This window comes from Marmota marmota, unplaced genomic scaffold, assembly GCF_001458135.2.
Source record: "Marmota marmota marmota unplaced genomic scaffold, marMar, whole genome shotgun sequence".
Taxonomy (NCBI): Eukaryota; Metazoa; Chordata; class Mammalia; order Rodentia; family Sciuridae; genus Marmota; species Marmota marmota.
The window spans coordinates 44,877,359-44,901,946 of NW_026000229.1; the positions used below are offsets into that span (position 1 = coordinate 44,877,359).

At 35.3% G+C, this 24,588-nt stretch overlaps 2 protein-coding genes across 2 annotated transcripts; both read left to right on the forward strand.

Moving 5' to 3' along the window:
• Positions 1 to 5,132: 5,132 nt before the first annotated feature.
• Positions 5,133 to 6,339, forward strand: LOC107137822 (olfactory receptor 4F6). Its single transcript, XM_015480259.2, has one exon. It carries the CDS (start codon positions 5,151 to 5,153, stop codon positions 6,087 to 6,089), a length of 939 nt encoding a protein of 312 aa, XP_015335745.1. The 5' UTR covers positions 5,133 to 5,150; the 3' UTR covers positions 6,090 to 6,339.
• Positions 6,340 to 17,088: 10,749 nt separating this feature from the next.
• LOC107137823 (olfactory receptor 4F6) lies at positions 17,089 to 18,294 on the forward strand. The gene has a single exon (XM_015480260.2). The coding sequence runs from the start codon at positions 17,107 to 17,109 to the stop codon at positions 18,043 to 18,045; it is 939 nt and encodes a 312-aa protein (XP_015335746.1). The 5' UTR covers positions 17,089 to 17,106; the 3' UTR covers positions 18,046 to 18,294.
• Positions 18,295 to 24,588: the final 6,294 nt, after the last annotated feature.

The following is a 24,588-nucleotide window of genomic DNA, read 5'->3' on the forward strand; positions in this document are numbered from 1 at the left end:
ACTTGAATCAAAGTGTGAAATATGATATATCAAGAACTATGTAATGTTTTGAACAACCAACAATAAAAAATTTAAAAAAAAGAACTAAATAAATATTGACCAGATGGCTGTGCATTTTACTACCTCTAATTTAGTTATCCTTTATTATGGGACACAGAGCACATTCAGATTCCACATCAGAGGACGCTGTTCATACTTTTCTCTCTCCCTTGTTTCTTCCTGTGGAGATGATATGCTTTATTTTCACTTTTTGGAAAGTGTTTATTTTCTTTTGTGTGGAGTTTCTTCCCTCATAAATGAGAAAAACAGGCAAAAAGATTAAAAAATATGAAATTTTCACACACACACACACACACACACACATCCCTATTCTCTCTTATTTCCTCTCAAGTGACCCATTACCAATTTTTCTGTTTGATTACTGTGGGCAAATATCTGTGGTCCTTGGATACAATTCCCTTGGCCAAATGTGCTCAAGAAGCCAATCCCAGAATTCTACAACAGCATTAAGTAATTTTTCAGTGCTGCTAATTAGTTACTTTGCCTCTATGGAGGTATTACCTGTGACATTTTATGCCAAACAATGATAACGTTTCAAAGGCAAGAACTCTGCATTTTGTGGTCTTCTAAGTCCATGATAATTTTAACATTGGTCCAGGTAGGTTAGATGGATGGGAACTGTCTTTGATGGGGATCAGAACTCCACGTTGAAACACACAATTATCTGAGGGAGAATTTCATAAATCTCAAGAAACAAACGAACTCTGTTATTTAACAGGGGAATTGCAGCAGATTTACCGATTGAAATATAGAAGACCAAAGGATGAATAGACTCAAATTATGATTTTGTGTTGTATTGTGATTGTATTGTGGGGGTTATTCTGATGGTGTTTGCACAGATGTTGTGCACATGGATCTCTAGGAAAAGAATAAGTTAAGAGTGTAAGATTTGTCTAGCTGGAGTAATATGAATTTTGGACAATACTAAAGAAATATGCACACATATCCACTTTTGGTTTTCTTTTAAAAAATTTAATTGACACATAATAATTGTACAGATTTATGGAGTACAATGTGATGTTTTGATACATGTCTAGTTTGTATAATGATCAAATCAAGATAATTAGCTTCTTCATTACCTTAAACATTTGTCATTTTTTTTTTGTGGTGAAACTTTCAAAATCATCTTTTCTTGCTGTTTTGTAGATTTGGCATATTATGGTTCTGGGTCACAGGCAAGATGCCAAGTGGAAATAACCTGAACTGATGAGGCCAAGAGTCAAACATATTAATTCTGGATTTGTTACTAGCTAGTTCTATACCTTCAGCAGAGTCATTTACCCTCCCTATACTTTGTTTTCCTTAATTCTAAAATAAAAGGATTTTACATTTACTAGTAAAATGCCATTCAGGTTATAGCAGTCTACAAGTCTTGCTGCATTGATAGTAGTAAGAACAATTATTTTTGAAGCATGTAGCTCTGTTTCAAGTTCACATATATTGTTCCTATATTCTGAATAGGTCCTGAACTCTTTCTACTCATTTCAGGAAGAGTAAACTAGTGGACCAATGGAGGAACTTTTATCATCATCAGATTGAAATGCTTCCTTGCAAATTTCAGTATTACCCAGGAAGTCTAGTTTTAACTAAACTTTGTTAGTAACTTGAGACCAAAGGTTAGAAATTAGTAAAAGGCGAAAGATTTATACGATCTGAAGAGAAACCAGAGTATTGCAAAGGTTAGAAATTAGAAGACTCCATATCTTTATCTGAATGACTCCAAACATTGTTTAACTTTCTAAAACTCTGTAATTATCAGCTTTGTTCAATTGGTGGTAAGCTCATGTGATTTATAGTTCATTTCCTCTTTACACTGGCCTGTATAGGAATGAGCAGACCTGAGCAGAGAGTCAGCTGTCAGTAGATGGTTTTCTTTGTTCCTCCTTCTATTCTTAATGGTGGGAGTGTAGGCAGAGATGGGTGCTCTGTGTTACAACATAATCCTGGAGTTCAGAACACTGCAAAGGCACCTGGGGTTTAGTTGCCTGTCCCCACTAATAACCTATTTTCCTTTTATATTAGTGACCTAACTAGACAATTTTTCACTCTATATTCACTGAAAGCTCAGATCCAAACTATGATTCTGCCTGTGTTAAAAAGGGATGTCATTTAGTGAGGACTAATACCAAGTGGTACCTAGATTTTTTTTTCCTTTTTGAGATGGAGTCTTCCAATGTTACCCAGGCTGGTCTCAAACTTGAGAACTTTTTGCTTCAGCAGGGATTACAGGTCTATGCTGCCATGCCTGGCTCAAAGTGTGGTAGCTAGAGACATCAAGTTTTTAAAAATATTTTAAAATTAGTTCTTTGTAGTTACACATAATATTAGGGTTCATTGAGACACAATTATACAAGTGTGGTATATAATTGCTCTATTTCAGTTGCAGTAACTCCCCTTTCCCTTTCTTCTTCTCTTCCCTCTACTCTAATGGATATACATAAAGGGGAAATTCATTGTGGTCTATTCATTTATGCACATAGGAAAGTTAGAGGCCCCAAGATTTCAAAATAGACAGAACATGGAAAACTGGTTAGAAAGCAGAACTACCCAGTATACAAGTCTGCTTTCCAAGTTTTTACCAACACTAGTAATACATCTAATTTAAAAATCTTTTTTTAAATTTATTTTTTTAGTTGCAGTTGGACACAATACCTTTATTTCACTTATTTATTTATTTTTTATGTGGTGCTGAGGATCGAATACAGAGTCTCACTCTTGTGAGGCGAGTGCTCTACCGCTGAGCCTCAGCTACAGCCCTTAAAAATCTTTATAATGTAATATACATGAAAATTTTAGAGATAAAAACAAGATTTTGTGTAAAAATTAAACAGGGTTTAGAATTGAGCTTGAATTGAGCACATTAATAGAATAACTGCCATTTTCTAGTGGAGCAATTTAGAATTCAATCATTTGCTTGGATCAATTATTTCAATGGGGGAGGTTTCTAATGATAACCACTATAAAAAGAATCTAACTCTAAGCTGAACTGCTGTTTATGAATATGATTGTCATTTATACTGTTATGAGAAAGTCTGAAAAAGACTTTTTAAAGGCATATTGGAGAAACATTTCCTACAATAACAGGGAATTCAAAGGGGTCCCGTTTTGGAACACTAAGAACAGTACTACTATTATTAGTGTTTTTGGTTTGGTTACCGAAATATATGAAAAATTCATCTCCATTTAGTGCATACGAAAGTAACATTATCAAAGAAGACTTCATGGAAGAAGGAATTTTGCTGGGCAGGGTGTTGGAGAGAATGGGAAGAATTAGAGAAGTGTCATGAGGGCGAGGGCACTGCAGGCCCAGCGGATGGGGGAGTGAAGCACAGCCTAGGGTGTGCATGAGGGAAAAGAAAATACCATTCAGATGCACATCTAGCGAAGAAGTAGTTTAGCTTAGAGTGTGAGGTAAAAGGAGAAGTGGAGTCACAAAGATAGATTATGATTATATCTTTGGTCATTCTGAAGATACAAATGGTGTAATTTCAAAATCCACATACATTTACCTTGCTGTAAAAATGAAATTGGTATATGCTGACTGCAAAATTTAAGATAGGCACAAAGTGAAAAGTAAAAGTTCTCTTCTCCTTCATTACTTTTCAAATTTAGAGACAATTATCAGTAACAGGCTTTTGGGTATTAACCTAGATGTTTTCTACCTATTTATTTTATTTTTAAAACCACATGGCAAAATGTAGTGCTGGAAATTACTGACCTCTCTCCTGTCTTCCCTAAGTACATTAAGTCTACCTCTGTATTATGAATGGCTGCATGGTACTCCATGGAAAGTTATTTTTCTAGTCTCCTGGTCTATATATTGTATTGTCAAGCTTTTGCTCTTAAAAACAATACTTTAAGGGCTGGGATTATGGCCCAGTGGTAGAGTGCTTGCTTAGGACATGCAAGGCCCTGGGTCCGATCCTCAGCACCAGGTAAAAATAAATAAAATAAAGGTATTGTGTACAACTACAACTAAAAAATAAATATTAAATTAAAAAAACACAATGCTTTAGCAAAAAATAAGAAAAAAAATGTTATTTCTTTGGCCACTTTGTCTACGTACACAAACATATGTTCAGAAAAATTTCCGCCTTTTGCAAGTAGAACAGCTGAGTCAAAGTATCCGGAGCATGTAAAAGTTCAGAGGGTGTTTCCAAATTGACAAATGTTTATAAGTGTGTTTTTCCATCACTCAGTATGAGACTGCTTGTCTCCTTCCCCAATACCCTGAATTTTGTCAAATGTGTAAATATCTGACAAACTGATAAGAAAAAATCCCAAGTATCTTGCTATCTTAGCATGCATTCATTTCATGAGGTTAAACATCTTTAAATACAAGTAGATAAGAACATTTCTAACACTTCTAACATTTCTGTATTCACTCTTACTTGTTCTCCTTTACTTGGGATTTATGACTCATTGCTGTCATTCTGGTTACCTCTTTTACTTGACAGCTCACATTTTTTTCTCCCCCAACCCTTAGTCAGAATCTCCTCCACAGTACCTATAATTACACCAGTTTCTCCAGCACTCACGGTGAGTGCCATGATCTGCCAAACTCTGCTCTTGTATTTAATGCTGTCTTCTAAAATAACTCACTTTGTCCACCTTAAAAATAAGGGAAATTTATGTCTTACAAATAAGGGAAATTTATGCCTTTAAAAATGCATATAAAGATTATGAAGAAATTGGGAATATGGTTATACATATGGTATTAATATATTGAGGAATATCCGAGTTATGCATAAAACCCACTGTCACTTAATTCTACAGTTAATGTATAAAAAGTTTTTTAGTTTGTATTTTTATATGAAGTATGACTATAAACTAATACTTAAAAACACAACAGAGGTCATAAAAAAGTGAAATAAATTATTCTGTGCAATATATTTTTGGCAATATATAACAGAGGAATATGAATTGCTTTATGATTAAAATTGTCTCCAGAAGAATAAATTAACTGTTGTTTGGTTTTCTGACAACTTTTGAATTGCCCATGATTTTGCCAAGATCAGTGCCATTTATCCTAAGACTGTTCCTTTACTTTCTTTCAGGGAACATGAGTGACATCACTGCTGACAGAGGCAATGGATGAAGCCAACCACTCTGTGGTGTGTGAGTTTGTGTTCCTTGGACTCTCCAATTCATGGGCAACCCAGATCTTCCTCTTCTTCTTTTCCTGTGTGTTCTATGTAGCAACTCTGATGGGAAACCTTCTCATTGTGCTGACTGTGACCTCTGACCCTCATTTACAGTCCCCCATGTACTTCCTGCTAGCCAACCTTTCCATCATTGATTTGATATTTTGCTCCTCCACAGCTCCCAAGATGATCTATGACATTTTCAGAAAGCACAAAACCATTTCCTTTGGAGGCTGTGTAGTTCAGATCTTTTTTATCCATGCAGTTGGGGGCACTGAGATGGTGCTGCTCATAGCCATGGCCTTTGACAGATATGTGGCCATATGTAAACCTCTCCACTACCTGACCATCATGAGCCCACGGAGGTGCATTTTGTTTCTAGTTGCTTCCTGGATTATTGGCTTTATTCATTCAGTGACTCAGTTGGCCTTTGTTATAGACTTGCCTTTCTGTGGGCCAAATGAATTAGATAGCTTTTTTTGTGACCTTCCTCGATTTATAAAACTTGCTTGCATAGAGACCCATACACTGGGATTCATGGTAACTGCCAACAGTGGATTTATTTCTGTGGCCTCCTTTTTAATTCTGATCATCTCTTATGTCTTTATTTTGATGACTGTCCAAAAAAAGTCTTTGGGTGGTTTATCCAAGGCCCTCTCCACTCTGTCAGCTCATGTCACTGTGGTGGTTTTGTTCTTTGGGCCATTAATCTTTTTCTACATGTGGCCATTTCCCACATCACATCTGGATAAATTCCTTGCCATCTTTGATGCAGTTATCACTCCTTTTCTAAACCCATTCATCTACACTTTTAGAAATAAAGATATGAAGGTGGCAATGAGAAGACTCTGCACTCAGTTTGTAAATTATAATGAAATTTCTTAAGTATATAGATGGTATATGAAACAGCAAAGTAAATTTGAATTTCAGATGAACACGTTATGTAAGCTATGTTAAATTTAGCCAGAATGCCACCATCTACTAAGTTGTGCTCTGTTTTTTGCTTTCTGCCCATATTTAATTGTGATATAAGTCTGTTAACTGCCTTATAAACAGAATTGAAGATGAAAGGTTGTGGCTACTTCATCTCACTAGTGGGCTTATCTATATATAAGGGTAAGCAGAGTAACTTAAATGTTAAAGGATCCATTTTTAAAGTCAATATGTAGTTTATTATCTATTATCTATTTTTTCCATTTTAAGTAGATGATCTTACTATAAATATAATATTAATTTTTACTGACTCTGATTTGTCTTACTATTTAGCTGATTTGTTTTCATCTCTTCACTTGTGAGCTATTTATTTGCGAATATGATTTTTTTCAAAGTCCAGTAAGAAGGCAGAAGCCATACCAATTTTTTTTTGAAAAGAGAAATTTTGATGTAAAAAGTTATTAACTAAATGCTCCATTTGTGTAAAAAATAAATGAAATTAATTTATAAAAAAGAGTTGTTAACTAAATATAAAATTGTACTATACAATTTTTGTTGGAAACCATTATTTTGCACTAGGAGCCTACACTAGGCCCTAGCAGGCCAGACCAAACCAGAATGGACTCACTCTGCTCAGTGTTATGCAATTAATCCTAACTTTGAAATGGGCCCATTTTCCAACCAAACCAGACCAAAACAAACCAAAACCAACCCAGGAGATTCCAAACAACCTGAATCAGTGGAACAAGGAAATCTCCTGTTTTAATCCTTTAAGGGAAGTCACTCTACTTTTTGTCTTTGATTCTGATTTCTTCTAGTCTTTTGTGGTATTAAAACCAACTTCCTCTGATCAGCTCATTAGACATCTATTGTACTGTATAGAATGAGGTTTCACTTGATTTTAGAATCACAAATAAAACCAAATTACAGCTTTAAACAAAATTAGATGTAATTTTGTTTCTGACAGTGAAGTAGTTATTTGAAAAAGAATGAACTCTAAAGTCATAGATGTAGCATTTGTAGGAAGCAAATTTTGCCTTAGAATTATTAAAACTCAAGCCACCAAACTATTAAATCCTTGAGGAGTGGATGCTGTCTGCTGGTGTCTCTGTTTGAAGGAGGGCCTATGGGACAGGACACAGCCCTGAGGGAGAGGTGCCTCTGGCTGGTGCTGGTATTCTTGAGAAGTGTGTGGGTGGGTTGTGTTCCTCTTATACTGCAACTACCCTGCTACTGCTTTAAAAAGTAACCAAGGCTGCTGAGGTGAGGTTTGTGGTTGGGTGAATCTCAGGGGCAGAGAGGATGTCCACTGGAAGTCAACTGGAAGAAGCAAACCCATTCTTCTACTTCCAGCCTTGCAGTAGCACTTTATCCCCCTCTAAGGGTATGGCTTAAAAAAGGAGGGGATGACAGAAAGAAAGTTGGCAGAGTCCCAGCTCTTTTGAATCAGAAAGAAAATAAGTACCATAGAGCTGAAAGATTACATACAGACATGCAGTTACTTAGAAAAGCATTAAACTTACTGTGGACCATAAAGCTTTTGTAATGTAAATTGTACATCATCTTAGAGAGTTCACATTTTAGGAAGTTCAGCTACTGGAAAATTAAGTAATTAGCTCAAGATCTTAAAAGTAATGTATGAGCCAGGCCCAGTGGCACATGCTTGTAATCTCAGTAGCTCCAGAGGCTGAGGTAGGAGGATCATGAATTCAAAGCCAGCCTCAGCAACTTAGCGAGACCCTAAGCAACTTAGTGAGATGCTGTTTCAAAATAAAAGAATGAAACAGGCTGGGGATATGGCTAGGTTTTTGAAAGCCCCTGGATTCAACACCTGGTACCAAAAAAAAAAAAAGTAACATATAAAAGGTCCAAATTTAGAATATAGGTTGATGGTCTCCTGGTCTTTTGCTGTCTTTTATCATTTGAGAGCATGTTGCCTTGGTTTGTAAGTATGGTGTCCCAACTGGACTGTTAATTTTTCACTGACATACACCATATATTATTCATTTTGTACATTAAATGTCAAGTAGCAGAATTTCAATAAATGCTCAAGCATGATTTTTCATTTGATTTTTGCTGATATTTTCAGTTCTATTTTTACATTTCTTATTCTATTTAAAAATAAGATCTTTTAATGCTTTTATTAGTGCATTATAGTTGAACAAATAATTATACATAATAGTTGGGTTCATTTTGACATCATCATATGTGTATGGAATTTAATTTCAGTCCCCAGAGTCTCTTCTTTTCCTCTCCTCTTCCCTCTCCTTACTGCCCTTTCTCTCCTCTAATGGTCTTATTTTGGAATAAGTTTAGATTTACAAAAATAGTGTAAAGTTGGTAGAGAGGGTTCCCATATGCCCTTCACTCAATTTTGGTTTCCCCTAATGTTATCATTTTACTTTTCTCCCAAACTGAGAAAGCAACACTGATACATTACTGTTAACTGAAGTCTGGACTCTCCTCAGATTTTACTAGTTTTCTTTTAATGTCTGTTTTCTGTTCCAAAATTCAATCCTGGATACTACATTATATTTAGTTATCATGTATTCTTAGTATCCTCTGATTTTGATAGTTTCTTTGTCTTATTTTGTTTCTCATGGCTGTGATAGCTTTGAAGAATATTAGTTGGGTACTTTGTAGAATGTCCCTTATTTTGAATTTGTCTGAAGTTTTAGACTTGGGTACTGAGTTTTTGTAAGGAACACCCAAGAGGCGAAGAGAGCTTCTTATTACATGATTTTGGGAAACATAATATTCACATTGGTCAGACTGTGAAGGCACTCTGGATACGTGATTGCTCCGGATCCTCTTCTCTTGCTTCATCTTTGACTCAGTTACTTTTTGCTCCTATCCAGACAGAACTCTTGGCCTCTTTCTCTCTGAGTTTCCTAGTTTTATGCCTTTTAGAATTGATATTTGATAATCTCTTGACTGTTAGTTTCCCCCAGAAATTCTTACTGAAGTATCTTTGGCTGTGTAATCACCTTGGTCAGCTCCTGGCTACCCTATATTTTACCCAGACCCTCTAGCCTAATTCTATTTGAGTGGGCATTTGCATACTGTGTCACAAATCTTTGACCTATAACTGTTAGCATGCCCACATGGATGAATTAACAACTGCTCTCTATACCTTCACATTGGGATCAAGGACAATGGGGGAAGAAAATGTTTTTTTTTTTTCTACCATTATATTATTTCTAAGGCTGGAACTTGATCACTAAGTAGATCAGTCATTTGCCTTATTTATATTATTTTTTCTATGTGATAAAAGAGTGATTAATAAAATAATGATCACTGGTTCAAAGAATCATTGCCTCATAATGCTCAGAAAGACGCAATAATAGTCATTGCTGATCTTCAGAGAGACATTCATGAAGATGTCATTGCAGCTTTTATTATAGAGCAAGTGTGATATGCGAAAGAGGAGACAACTGCATGTATAGACTAGGACCTCTCAGAACAGATGCTGGCCAGAGTTGGAGCAGTCTGAGAAGTCCTTTTGGTTTAGGCACTAACTTTTATTAGTTAATTCATAAAGACTTCTGGGAAAAGAACTTGGGGATAGGTGAAACTCCAAGAGACTCATGAAAGTGACTATTCTAACCAGTATATAAGTGTTTAAGAATTTTAACAAGTATTATTTTCCTGGTGTGTTCCGGCTGAATAATAACATTATTAGGATGTATGGGTTTAAGTTGGAGAAGATCATCCAGTTCTTCCAAAATCATATTGTAGTGGCTCTGAAAAACTTGGAGGTAATCTGGGTAATCAGGCATGTAGAAGGTGGTGCATACTCACCTTGGAGTGCTACTCAGTAAGGTGTACACATAGCAACATGGGCTAAGAGGGAAAAAACAATTCAAATGAGATGAAAGAGATTATTTTATACATACATCCACAAAAATCAATACATGTCTCACAGTAACACACACAACAATAGGGTATACTTTTTAAAGACCAGAGTGGTTATCTTTGAGAGAAAGGAATTAGTAATGGGGAATGGAGATTAAAGGTAACAAATAACCCAAAAAACCTAAATGCTGAATGTTTTCTCTGATATAAGGATGTTGATTCATAATGGGGTTGGGGTGGGAGCATGGGAGGATTAGATGAACTCAAGATAGAGCAAAGGGGAGGGAGGGTTAGGGAAGGGGAGTGGGGGTAGAATGATGGAATGAGATGGATATCATTACCATAAGTACTTGTATGAAGACACGAATGGTGTGACTCTAATTTATGATGGTTGGTGGCAGATCTGGAGTGGCAGTTTGTACCATGGCTTGGTTCATGATAGGATGAAGATGAAGTTGTTAACCATACCAGGGAAACTTTAGAGATATTAAAAATGTGCTCTATGTATAATATGAATTGTAATGCATTCTGCTATCATATATAACAAATTAGAATAAAATAATAATTAAAAAGGTAACAAATAAGTAAAAAAGAGAGACAGAACTCTTTATAAACCAATGCATATAATGTACCATGAGTAGAAAAATATGATTATCTTAATCCTCTGAACACAAGGCAATGATAAATGTTTAAGATTATGGATAACTTAAACACCTTGAGTTGATCCTTACACCACATAGACATGTGAAGACATTACATTGTACCCTATAAGGATGAAATATTATTGTCTGTCAAGAAATAAAAAAGAACAAATCTTATTACTTTCTTTTAATATTTTGAAGTAAACACTTATTTATATTATTTCTCCTTCCAAATGACAAGCATAGTCAAGGGAAAATGAATTATTTTGACAATTGGATCCCTTTGTTAAATTCATTAATTATGTTGGTTCACTTGACTGCAGGAAACTGCATAAGTTTCTTTGGAAGTGAACATGAGTTAAATAAAGCCTGAATTTCAAAATGCTTATGACAATGTGTAAAGTTTGAAATTCAGTAAAAGTCACAAGACAGTTTTAAAATAACTTTTTTTGGTAATTTATTATTTCACTTTTTAAATTTATTTATGCATAGAGAAAATTGACATTTATAAGGATATTTAATATGATGTCTATAAAGCTCTTGGGAAATGAGTATAATCAGATTACCTGGAGATATTTTAATTCAACATGAGAGGACTTAAACTGGCAAACAAAGTGGTAGAGATTGATTTTCTTAACGATTCCAGTGTTACCTTGCCCTCCTGTGACCCATTATCAGCATTTTCCCTTGTTGTTTTGGACATGATGAATGCATTTTTGGAGACAATTTCCTTGGCTAATTGACTTTAGCTTTGCAGTACCAGGTCATTATAGTTTTGTTTGGTCACTGGCCTCCCCAGTGCAGTAATTAGCATTTTTTCATTTATAGAAACATTTGATACACTTCAAAGTAATTGAGATAACAGTCTGTGAATAGCTTTGAAGGAAGCATGGCATGCTCAGAACAGGAAGACATTAAATTATTTTAACTTCAGTGGTGAGGAAGACTCAGGTAACATCTTACTCTTTGCACACATCACTAAGTTGAGGACACGCAGAAGCAGGTGGTGGTGGTGGGGGCAAGATGAGGATCACAGCAGAAAAATAAATATGAACTATTGTGGATATAGAGAAGTAACCTTAATTTTAAACTAGAATTGGGAATGACTTGGAGATCCACAGGTGCAGCTGATGGGTTGGTGACAGATCTGGAGTTTGTACCATGGCTTGGTTCAGGATTGGATGAAGATGAAGGTTAAGTTGTTAACCATACCAGGGAACCTTTAGGAAAATTTGTTAGCATTGAAAATACAACAGACACTAGTATGGCAATATGTAAATCAGTGGATGTGTAACCGATGTNATGAATGGGAGTTCATAACCTACTTGAATCAAAGTGTGAAATATGATGTATCAAGAACTATGTAATGTTTTGAACAACCAACAATAAAAAATTTAAAAAAAAGAACTAAATAAATATTGACCAGATGGCTGTGCATTTTACTACCTCTAATTTAGTTATCCTTTATTATGGGACACAGAGCACATTCAGATTCCACATCAGAGGACGCTGTTCATACTTTTCTCTCTCCCTTGTTTCTTCCTGTGGAGATGATATGCTTTATTTTCACTTTTTGGAAAGTGTTTATTTTCTTTTGTGTGGAGTTTCTTCCCTCATAAATGAGAAAAACAGGCAAAAAGATTAAAAAATATGAAATTTTCACACACACACACACACACACACACATCCCTATTCTCTCTTATTTCCTCTCAAGTGACCCATTACCAATTTTTCTGTTTGATTACTGTGGGCAAATATCTGTGGTCCTTGGATACAATTCCCTTGGCCAAATGTGCTCAAGAAGCCAATCCCAGAATTCTACAACAGCATTAAGTAATTTTTCAGTGCTGCTAATTAGTTACTTTGCCTCTATGGAGGTATTACCTGTGACATTTTATGCCAAACAATGATAACGTTTCAAAGGCAAGAACTCTGCATTTTGTGGTCTTCTAAGTCCATGATAATTTTAACATTGGTCCAGGTAGGTTAGATGGATGGGAACTGTCTTTGATGGGGATCAGAACTCCACGTTGAAACACACAATTATCTGAGGGAGAATTTCATAAATCTCAAGAAACAAACGAACTCTGTTATTTAACAGGGGAATTGCAGCAGATTTACCGATTGAAATATAGAAGACCAAAGGATGAATAGACTCAAATTATGATTTTGTGTTGTATTGTGATTGTATTGTGGGGGTTATTCTGATGGTGTTTGCACAGATGTTGTGCACATGGATCTCTAGGAAAAGAATAAGTTAAGAGTGTAAGATTTGTCTAGCTGGAGTAATATGAATTTTGGACAATACTAAAGAAATATGCACACATATCCACTTTTGGTTTTCTTTTAAAAAATTTAATTGACACATAATAATTGTACAGATTTATGGAGTACAATGTGATGTTTTGATACATGTCTAGTTTGTATAATGATCAAATCAAGATAATTAGCTTCTTCATTACCTTAAACATTTGTCATTTTTTTTTTGTGGTGAAACTTTCAAAATCATCTTTTCTTGCTGTTTTGTAGATTTGGCATATTATGGTTCTGGGTCACAGGCAAGATGCCAAGTGGAAATAACCTGAACTGATGAGGCCAAGAGTCAAACATATTAATTCTGGATTTGTTACTAGCTAGTTCTATACCTTCAGCAGAGTCATTTACCCTCCCTATACTTTGTTTTCCTTAATTCTAAAATAAAAGGATTTTACATTTACTAGTAAAATGCCATTCAGGTTATAGCAGTCTACAAGTCTTGCTGCATTGATAGTAGTAAGAACAATTATTTTTGAAGCATGTAGCTCTGTTTCAAGTTCACATATATTGTTCCTATATTCTGAATAGGTCCTGAACTCTTTCTACTCATTTCAGGAAGAGTAAACTAGTGGACCAATGGAGGAACTTTTATCATCATCAGATTGAAATGCTTCCTTGCAAATTTCAGTATTACCCAGGAAGTCTAGTTTTAACTAAACTTTGTTAGTAACTTGAGACCAAAGGTTAGAAATTAGTAAAAGGCGAAAGATTTATACGATCTGAAGAGAAACCAGAGTATTGCAAAGGTTAGAAATTAGAAGACTCCATATCTTTATCTGAATGACTCCAAACATTGTTTAACTTTCTAAAACTCTGTAATTATCAGCTTTGTTCAATTGGTGGTAAGCTCATGTGATTTATAGTTCATTTCCTCTTTACACTGGCCTGTATAGGAATGAGCAGACCTGAGCAGAGAGTCAGCTGTCAGTAGATGGTTTTCTTTGTTCCTCCTTCTATTCTTAATGGTGGGAGTGTAGGCAGAGATGGGTGCTCTGTGTTACAACATAATCCTGGAGTTCAGAACACTGCAAAGGCACCTGGGGTTTAGTTGCCTGTCCCCACTAATAACCTATTTTCCTTTTATATTAGTGACCTAACTAGACAATTTTTCACTCTATATTCACTGAAAGCTCAGATCCAAACTATGATTCTGCCTGTGTTAAAAAGGGATGTCATTTAGTGAGGACTAATACCAAGTGGTACCTAGATTTTTTTTTCCTTTTTGAGATGGAGTCTTCCAATGTTACCCAGGCTGGTCTCAAACTTGAGAACTTTTTGCTTCAGCAGGGATTACAGGTCTATGCTGCCATGCCTGGCTCAAAGTGTGGTAGCTAGAGACATCAAGTTTTTAAAAATATTTTAAAATTAGTTCTTTGTAGTTACACATAATATTAGGGTTCATTGAGACACAATTATACAAGTGTGGTATATAATTGCTCTATTTCAGTTGCAGTAACTCCCCTTTCCCTTTCTTCTTCTCTTCCCTCTACTCTAATGGATATACATAAAGGGGAAATTCATTGTGGTCTATTCATTTATGCACATAGGAAAGTTAGAGGCCCCAAGATTTCAAAATAGACAGAACATGGAAAACTGGTTAGAAAGCAGAACTACCCAGTATACAAGTCTGCTTTCCAAGTTTTTACCAACACTAGTAATACATCTAATTTAAAAATCTTTTTTTAAATTTATTTTTTTAGTTGCAGTTGGACACAATACCTTTATTTCACTTATTTATTTATTTTTTATGTGGTGCTGAGGATCGAATACAGAGTCTCACTCTTGTGAGGCGAGTGCTCTACCGCTGAGCCTCAGCTACAGCCCTTAAAAATCTTTATAATGTAATATACATGAAAATTTTAGAGATAAAAACAAGATTTTGTGTAAAAATTAAACAGGGTTTAGAATTGAGCTTGAATTGAGCACATTAATAGAATAACTGCCATTTTCTAGTGGAGCAATTTAGAATTCAATCATTTGCTTGGATCAATTATTTCAATGGGGGAGGTTTCTAATGATAACCACTATAAAAAGAATCTAACTCTAAGCTGAACTGCTGTTTATGAATATGATTGTCATTTATACTGTTATGAGAAAGTCTGAAAAAGACTTTTTAAAGGCATATTGGAGAAACATTTCCTACAATAACAGGGAATTCAAAGGGGTCCCGTTTTGGAACACTAAGAACAGTACTACTATTATTAGTGTTTTTGGTTTGGTTACCGAAATATATGAAAAATTCATCTCCATTTAGTGCATACGAAAGTAACATTATCAAAGAAGACTTCATGGAAGAAGGAATTTTGCTGGGCAGGGTGTTGGAGAGAATGGGAAGAATTAGAGAAGTGTCATGAGGGCGAGGGCACTGCAGGCCCAGCGGATGGGGGAGTGAAGCACAGCCTAGGGTGTGCATGAGGGAAAAGAAAATACCATTCAGATGCACATCTAGCGAAGAAGTAGTTTAGCTTAGAGTGTGAGGTAAAAGGAGAAGTGGAGTCACAAAGATAGATTATGATTATATCTTTGGTCATTCTGAAGATACAAATGGTGTAATTTCAAAATCCACATACATTTACCTTGCTGTAAAAATGAAATTGGTATATGCTGACTGCAAAATTTAAGATAGGCACAAAGTGAAAAGTAAAAGTTCTCTTCTCCTTCATTACTTTTCAAATTTAGAGACAATTATCAGTAACAGGCTTTTGGGTATTAACCTAGATGTTTTCTACCTATTTATTTTATTTTTAAAACCACATGGCAAAATGTAGTGCTGGAAATTACTGACCTCTCTCCTGTCTTCCCTAAGTACATTAAGTCTACCTCTGTATTATGAATGGCTGCATGGTACTCCATGGAAAGTTATTTTTCTAGTCTCCTGGTCTATATATTGTATTGTCAAGCTTTTGCTCTTAAAAACAATACTTTAAGGGCTGGGATTATGGCCCAGTGGTAGAGTGCTTGCTTAGGACATGCAAGGCCCTGGGTCCGATCCTCAGCACCAGGTAAAAATAAATAAAATAAAGGTATTGTGTACAACTACAACTAAAAAATAAATATTAAATTAAAAAAACACAATGCTTTAGCAAAAAATAAGAAAAAAAATGTTATTTCTTTGGCCACTTTGTCTACGTACACAAACATATGTTCAGAAAAATTTCCGCCTTTTGCAAGTAGAACAGCTGAGTCAAAGTATCCGGAGCATGTAAAAGTTCAGAGGGTGTTTCCAAATTGACAAATGTTTATAAGTGTGTTTTTCCATCACTCAGTATGAGACTGCTTGTCTCCTTCCCCAATACCCTGAATTTTGTCAAATGTGTAAATATCTGACAAACTGATAAGAAAAAATCCCAAGTATCTTGCTATCTTAGCATGCATTCATTTCATGAGGTTAAACATCTTTAAATACAAGTAGATAAGAACATTTCTAACACTTCTAACATTTCTGTATTCACTCTTACTTGTTCTCCTTTACTTGGGATTTATGACTCATTGCTGTCATTCTGGTTACCTCTTTTACTTGACAGCTCACATTTTTTTCTCCCCCAACCCTTAGTCAGAATCTCCTCCACAGTACCTATAATTACACCAGTTTCTCCAGCACTCACGGTGAGTGCCATGATCTGCCAAACTCTGCTCTTGTATTTAATGCTGTCTTCTAAAATAACTCACTTTGTCCACCTTAAAAATAAGGGAAATTTATGTCTTACAAATAAGGGAAATTTATGCCTTTAAAAATGCATATAAAGATTATGAAGAAATTGGGAATATGGTTATACATATGGTATTAATATATTGAGGAATATCCGAGTTATGCATAAAACCCACTGTCACTTAATTCTACAGTTAATGTATAAAAAGTTTTTTAGTTTGTATTTTTATATGAAGTATGACTATAAACTAATACTTAAAAACACAACAGAGGTCATAAAAAAGTGAAATAAATTATTCTGTGCAATATATTTTTGGCAATATATAACAGAGGAATATGAATTGCTTTATGATTAAAATTGTCTCCAGAAGAATAAATTAACTGTTGTTTGGTTTTCTGACAACTTTTGAATTGCCCATGATTTTGCCAAGATCAGTGCCATTTATCCTAAGACTGTTCCTTTACTTTCTTTCAGGGAACATGAGTGACATCACTGCTGACAGAGGCAATGGATGAAGCCAACCACTCTGTGGTGTGTGAGTTTGTGTTCCTTGGACTCTCCAATTCATGGGCAACCCAGATCTTCCTCTTCTTCTTTTCCTGTGTGTTCTATGTAGCAACTCTGATGGGAAACCTTCTCATTGTGCTGACTGTGACCTCTGACCCTCATTTACAGTCCCCCATGTACTTCCTGCTAGCCAACCTTTCCATCATTGATTTGATATTTTGCTCCTCCACAGCTCCCAAGATGATCTATGACATTTTCAGAAAGCACAAAACCATTTCCTTTGGAGGCTGTGTAGTTCAGATCTTTTTTATCCATGCAGTTGGGGGCACTGAGATGGTGCTGCTCATAGCCATGGCCTTTGACAGATATGTGGCCATATGTAAACCTCTCCACTACCTGACCATCATGAGCCCACGGAGGTGCATTTTGTTTCTAGTTGCTTCCTGGATTATTGGCTTTATTCATTCAGTGACTCAGTTGGCCTTTGTTATAGACTTGCCTTTCTGTGGGCCAAATGAATTAGATAGCTTTTTTTGTGACCTTCCTCGATTTATAAAACTTGCTTGCATAGAGACCCATACACTGGGATTCATGGTAACTGCCAACAGTGGATTTATTTCTGTGGCCTCCTTTTTAATTCTGATCATCTCTTATGTCTTTATTTTGATGACTGTCCAAAAAAAGTCTTTGGGTGGTTTATCCAAGGCCCTCTCCACTCTGTCAGCTCATGTCACTGTGGTGGTTTTGTTCTTTGGGCCATTAATCTTTTTCTACATGTGGCCATTTCCCACATCACATCTGGATAAATTCCTTGCCATCTTTGATGCAGTTATCACTCCTTTTCTAAACCCATTCATCTACACTTTTAGAAATAAAGATATGAAGGTGGCAATGAGAAGACTCTGCACTCAGTTTGTAAATTATAATGAAATTTCTTAAGTATATAGATGGTATATGAAACAGCAAAGTAAATTTGAATTTCAGATGAACACGTTATGTAAGCTATGTTAAATTTAGCCAGAATGCCACCATCTACTAAGTTGTGCTCTGTTTTTTGCTTTCTGCCCATATTTAATTGTGATATAAGTCTGTTAACTGCCTTATAAACAGAATTGAAGATGAAAGGTTGTGGCTACTTCATCTCACTAGTGGGCTTATCTATATATAAGGGTAAGCAGAGTAACTTAAATGTTAAAGGATCCATTTTTAAAGTCAATATGTAGTTTATTATCTATTATCTATTTTTTCCATTTTAAGTAGATGATCTTACTATAAATATAATATTAATTTTTACTGACTCTGATTTGTCTTACTATTTAGCTGATTTGTTTTCATCTCTTCACTTGTGAGCTATTTATTTGCGAATATGATTTTTTTCAAAGTCCAGTAAGAAGGCAGAAGCCATACCAATTTTTTTTTGAAAAGAGAAATTTTGATGTAAAAAGTTATTAACTAAATGCTCCATTTGTGTAAAAAATAAATGAAATTAATTTATAAAAAAGAGTTGTTAACTAAATATAAAATTGTACTATACAATTTTTGTTGGAAACCATTATTTTGCACTAGGAGCCTACACTAGGCCCTAGCAGGCCAGACCAAACCAGAATGGACTCACTCTGCTCAGTGTTATGCAATTAATCCTAACTTTGAAATGGGCCCATTTTCCAACCAAACCAGACCAAAACAAACCAAAACCAACCCAGGAGATTCCAAACAACCTGAATCAGTGGAACAAGGAAATCTCCTGTTTTAATCCTTTAAGGGAAGTCACTCTACTTTTTGTCTTTGATTCTGATTTCTTCTAGTCTTTTGTGGTATTAAAACCAACTTCCTCTGATCAGCTCATTAGACATCTATTGTACTGTATAGAATGAGGTTTCACTTGATTTTAGAATCACAAATAAAACCAAATTACAGCTTTAAACAAAATTAGATGTAATTTTGTTTCTGACAGTGAAGTAGTTATTTGAAAAAGAATGAACTCTAAAGTCATAGATGTAGCATTTGTAGGAAGCAAATTTTGCCTTAGAATTATTAAAACTCAAGCCACCAAACTATTAAATCCTTGAGGAGTGGATGCTGTCTGCTGGTGTCTCTGTTTGAAGGAGGGCCTATGGGACAGGACACAGCCCTGAGGGAGAGGTGCCTCTGGCTGGTGCTGGTATTCTTGAGAAGTGTGTGGGTGGGTTGTGTTCCTCTTATACTGCAACTACCCTGCTACTGCTTTAAAAAGTAACCAAGGCTGCTGAGGTGAGGTTTGTGGTTGGGTGAATCTCAGGGGCAGAGAGGATGTCCACTGGAAGTCAACTGGAAGAAGCAAACCCATTCTTCTACTTCCAGCCTTGCAGTAGCACTTTATCCCCCTCTAAGGGTATGGCTTAAAAAAGGAGGGGATGACAGAAAGAAAGTTGGCAGAGTCCCAGCTCTTTTGAATCAGAAAGAAAATAAGTACCATAGAGCTGAAAGATTACATACAGACATGCAGTTACTTAGAAAAGCATTAAACTTACTGTGGACCATAAAGCTTTTGTAATGTAAATTGTACATCATCTTAGAGAGTTCACATTTTAGGAAGTTCAGCTACTGGAAAATTAAGTAATTAGCTCAAGATCTTAAAAGTAATGTATGAGCCAGGCCCAGTGGCACATGCTTGTAATCTCAGTAGCTCCAGAGGCTGAGGTAGGAGGATCATGAATTCAAAGCCAGCCTCAGCAACTTAGCGAGACCCTAAGCAACTTAGTGAGATGCTGTTTCAAAATAAAAGAATGAAACAGGCTGGGGATATGGCTAGGTTTTTGAAAGCCCCTGGATTCAACACCTGGTACCAAAAAAAAAAAAAGTAACATATAAAAGGTCCAAATTTAGAATATAGGTTGATGGTCTCCTGGTCTTTTGCTGTCTTTTATCATTTGAGAGCATGTTGCCTTGGTTTGTAAGTATGGTGTCCCAACTGGACTGTTAATTTTTCACTGACATACACCATATATTATTCATTTTGTACATTAAATGTCAAGTAGCAGAATTTCAATAAATGCTCAAGCATGATTTTTCATTTGATTTTTGCTGATATTTTCAGTTCTATTTTTACATTTCTTATTCTATTTAAAAATAAGATCTTTTAATGCTTTTATTAGTGCATTATAGTTGAACAAATAATTATACATAATAGTTGGGTTCATTTTGACATCATCATATGTGTATGGAATTTAATTTCAGTCCCCAGAGTCTCTTCTTTTCCTCTCCTCTTCCCTCTCCTTACTGCCCTTTCTCTCCTCTAATGGTCTTATTTTGGAATAAGTTTAGATTTACAAAAATAGTGTAAAGTTGGTAGAGAGGGTTCCCATATGCCCTTCACTCAATTTTGGTTTCCCCTAATGTTATCATTTTACTTTTCTCCCAAACTGAGAAAGCAACACTGATACATTACTGTTAACTGAAGTCTGGACTCTCCTCAGATTTTACTAGTTTTCTTTTAATGTCTGTTTTCTGTTCCAAAATTCAATCCTGGATACTACATTATATTTAGTTATCATGTATTCTTAGTATCCTCTGATTTTGATAGTTTCTTTGTCTTATTTTGTTTCTCATGGCTGTGATAGCTTTGAAGAATATTAGTTGGGTACTTTGTAGAATGTCCCTTATTTTGAATTTGTCTGAAGTTTTAGACTTGGGTACTGAGTTTTTGTAAGGAACACCCAAGAGGCGAAGAGAGCTTCTTATTACATGATTTTGGGAAACATAATATTCACATTGGTCAGACTGTGAAGGCACTCTGGATACGTGATTGCTCCGGATCCTCTTCTCTTGCTTCATCTTTGACTCAGTTACTTTTTGCTCCTATCCAGACAGAACTCTTGGCCTCTTTCTCTCTGAGTTTCCTAGTTTTATGCCTTTTAGAATTGATATTTGATAATCTCTTGACTGTTAGTTTCCCCCAGAAATTCTTACTGAAGTATCTTTGGCTGTGTAATCACCTTGGTCAGCTCCTGGCTACCCTATATTTTACCCAGACCCTCTAGCCTAATTCTATTTGAGTGGGCATTTGCATACTGTGTCACAAATCTTTGACCTATAACTGTTAGCATGCCCACATGGATGAATTAACAACTGCTCTCTATACCTTCACATTGGGATCAAGGACAATGGGGGAAGAAAATGTTTTTTTTTTTTCTACCATTATATTATTTCTAAGGCTGGAACTTGATCACTAAGTAGATCAGTCATTTGCCTTATTTATATTATTTTTTCTATGTGATAAAAGAGTGATTAATAAAATAATGATCACTGGTTCAAAGAATCATTGCCTCATAATGCTCAGAAAGACGCAATAATAGTCATTGCTGATCTTCAGAGAGACATTCATGAAGATGTCATTGCAGCTTTTATTATAGAGCAAGTGTGATATGCGAAAGAGGAGACAACTGCATGTATAGACTAGGACCTCTCAGAACAGATGCTGGCCAGAGTTGGAGCAGTCTGAGAAGTCCTTTTGGTTTAGGCACTAACTTTTATTAGTTAATTCATAAAGACTTCTGGGAAAAGAACTTGGGGATAGGTGAAACTCCAAGAGACTCATGAAAGTGACTATTCTAACCAGTATATAAGTGTTTAAGAATTTTAACAAGTATTATTTTCCTGGTGTGTTCCGGCTGAATAATAACATTATTAGGATGTATGGGTTTAAGTTGGAGAAGATCATCCAGTTCTTCCAAAATCATATTGTAGTGGCTCTGAAAAACTTGGAGGTAATCTGGGTAATCAGGCATGTAGAAGGTGGTGCATACTCACCTTGGAGTGCTACTCAGTAAGGTGTACACATAGCAACATGGGCTAAGAGGGAAAAAACAATTCAAATGAGATGAAAGAGATTATTTTATACATACATCCACAAAAATCAATACATGTCTCACAGTAACACACACAACAATAGGGTATACTTTTTAAAGACCAGAGTGGTTATCTTTGAGAGAAAGGAATTAGTAATGGGGAATGGAGATTAAAGGTAACAAATAACCCAAAAAACCTAAATGCTGAATGTTTTCTCTGATATAAGGATGTTGATTCATAATGGGGTTGGGGTGGGAGCATGGGAGGATTAGATGAACTCAAGATAGAGCAAAGGGGAGGGAGGGTTAGGGAAGGGGAGTGGGGGTAGAATGATGGAATGAGATGGATATCATTACCATAAGTACTTGTATGAAGACACGAATGGTGTGACTCTAATTTATGATGGTTGGTGGCAGATCTGGAGTGGCAGTTTGTACCATGGCTTGGTTCATGATAGGATGAAGATGAAGTTGTTAACCATACCAGGGAAACTTTAGAGATATTAAAAATGTGCTCTATGTATAATATGAATTGTAATGCATTCTGCTATCATATATAACAAATTAGAATAAAATAATAATTAAAAAGGTAACAAATAAGTAAAAAAGAGAGACAGAACTCTTTATAAACCAATGCATATAATGTACCATGAGTAGAAAAATATGATTATCTTAATCCTCTGAACACAAGGCAATGATAAATGTTTAAGATTATGGATAACTTAAACACCTTGAGTTGATCCTTACACCACATAGACATGTGAAGACATTACATTGTACCCTATAAGGATGAAATATTATTGTCTGTCAAGAAATAAAAAAGAACAAATCTTATTACTTTCTTTTAATATTTTGAAGTAAACACTTATTTATATTATTTCTCCTTCCAAATGACAAGCATAGTCAAGGGAAAATGAATTATTTTGACAATTGGATCCCTTTGTTAAATTCATTAATTATGTTGGTTCACTTGACTGCAGGAAACTGCATAAGTTTCTTTGGAAGTGAACATGAGTTAAATAAAGCCTGAATTTCAAAATGCTTATGACAATGTGTAAAGTTTGAAATTCAGTAAAAGTCACAAGACAGTTTTAAAATAACTTTTTTTGGTAATTTATTATTTCACTTTTTAAATTTATTTATGCATAGAGAAAATTGACATTTATAAGGATATTTAATATGATGTCTATAAAGCTCTTGGGAAATGAGTATAATCAGATTACCTGGAGATATTTTAATTCAACATGAGAGGACTTAAACTGGCAAACAAAGTGGTAGAGATTGATTTTCTTAACGATTCCAGTGTTACCTTGCCCTCCTGTGACCCATTATCAGCATTTTCCCTTGTTGTTTTGGACATGATGAATGCATTTTTGGAGACAATTTCCTTGGCTAATTGACTTTAGCTTTGCAGTACCAGGTCATTATAGTTTTGTTTGGTCACTGGCCTCCCCAGTGCAGTAATTAGCATTTTTTCATTTATAGAAACATTTGATACACTTCAAAGTAATTGAGATAACAGTCTGTGAATAGCTTTGAAGGAAGCATGGCATGCTCAGAACAGGAAGACATTAAATTATTTTAACTTCAGTGGTGAGGAAGACTCAGGTAACATCTTACTCTTTGCACACATCACTAAGTTGAGGACACGCAGAAGCAGGTGGTGGTGGTGGGGGCAAGATGAGGATCACAGCAGAAAAATAAATATGAACTATTGTGGATATAGAGAAGTAACCTTAATTTTAAACTAGAATTGGGAATGACTTGGAGATCCACAGGTGCAGCTGATGGGTTGGTGACAGATCTGGAGTTTGTACCATGGCTTGGTTCAGGATTGGATGAAGATGAAGGTTAAGTTGTTAACCATACCAGGGAACCTTTAGGAAAATTTGTTAGCATTGAAAATACAACAGACACTAGTATGGCAATATGTAAATCAGTGGATGTGTAACCGATGTGATTCTGCAATCTGTATACGGGGTAAAAATGGGAGCTCATAACCCACTTGAATCAAAGTGTGAAATATGATATATCAAGAACTATGTAATGTTTTGAACAGCCAACAATAAAAAATTAAAAAAATAATAATAAAAAAAAAAATAAAAAAAAGAAGCAAAAAAAAAGAACTATGTAATGTTTTGAACAACCAACAATAAAAATTAAAAAAAGAAAATAAGAACAAATATGCTTATCATCTTCCTAACAAGTTTGTTGTCTGCTTTACTTTTCTTTAGAGGAGAGCTAAGACATAAAGAAGAGGAAGTTCATTAGATACTAGCGACAAATATACTTAAAAAAAATAAAACTCCATTTTTATGGAATCAAGAAGGAAAAAGAATGCCCGAAAACTTGCTTGGAAGAAAAACATTTAGGGACCTAACTTACCTTAAAGTGAAATAATGTGGTATCAGTTAGAATTAGGTGATGAAAAAATGGAGAAAAAAGTGGGAAACTAGATGTGCAATGTTTAACAGCCAGGAGTCAATCTTCTGGTTCTTGTTTGTGTTTTTAAAACATTTATTATAATTTTTTCTAGGTCAATTCAACAAGAGGTTTGGTGGTGAAATGGGGTGAATAGGCAAAAGGGACAAAGGGATAAAAGATGGATCCTATGAAGAAAATCTAAGGGGATTAAAACTGGAGGGTACAGAGGAGT

Excerpts from the sequence above, each read along its gene's own strand:
- LOC107137823 (XM_015480260.2), top strand. The coding sequence starts at position 17,107 with ATGGATGAAGCCAACCACTCTGTGGTGTGTGAGTTTGTGTTCCTTGGA.
- LOC107137822 (XM_015480259.2), top strand. The coding sequence starts at position 5,151 with ATGGATGAAGCCAACCACTCTGTGGTGTGTGAGTTTGTGTTCCTTGGA.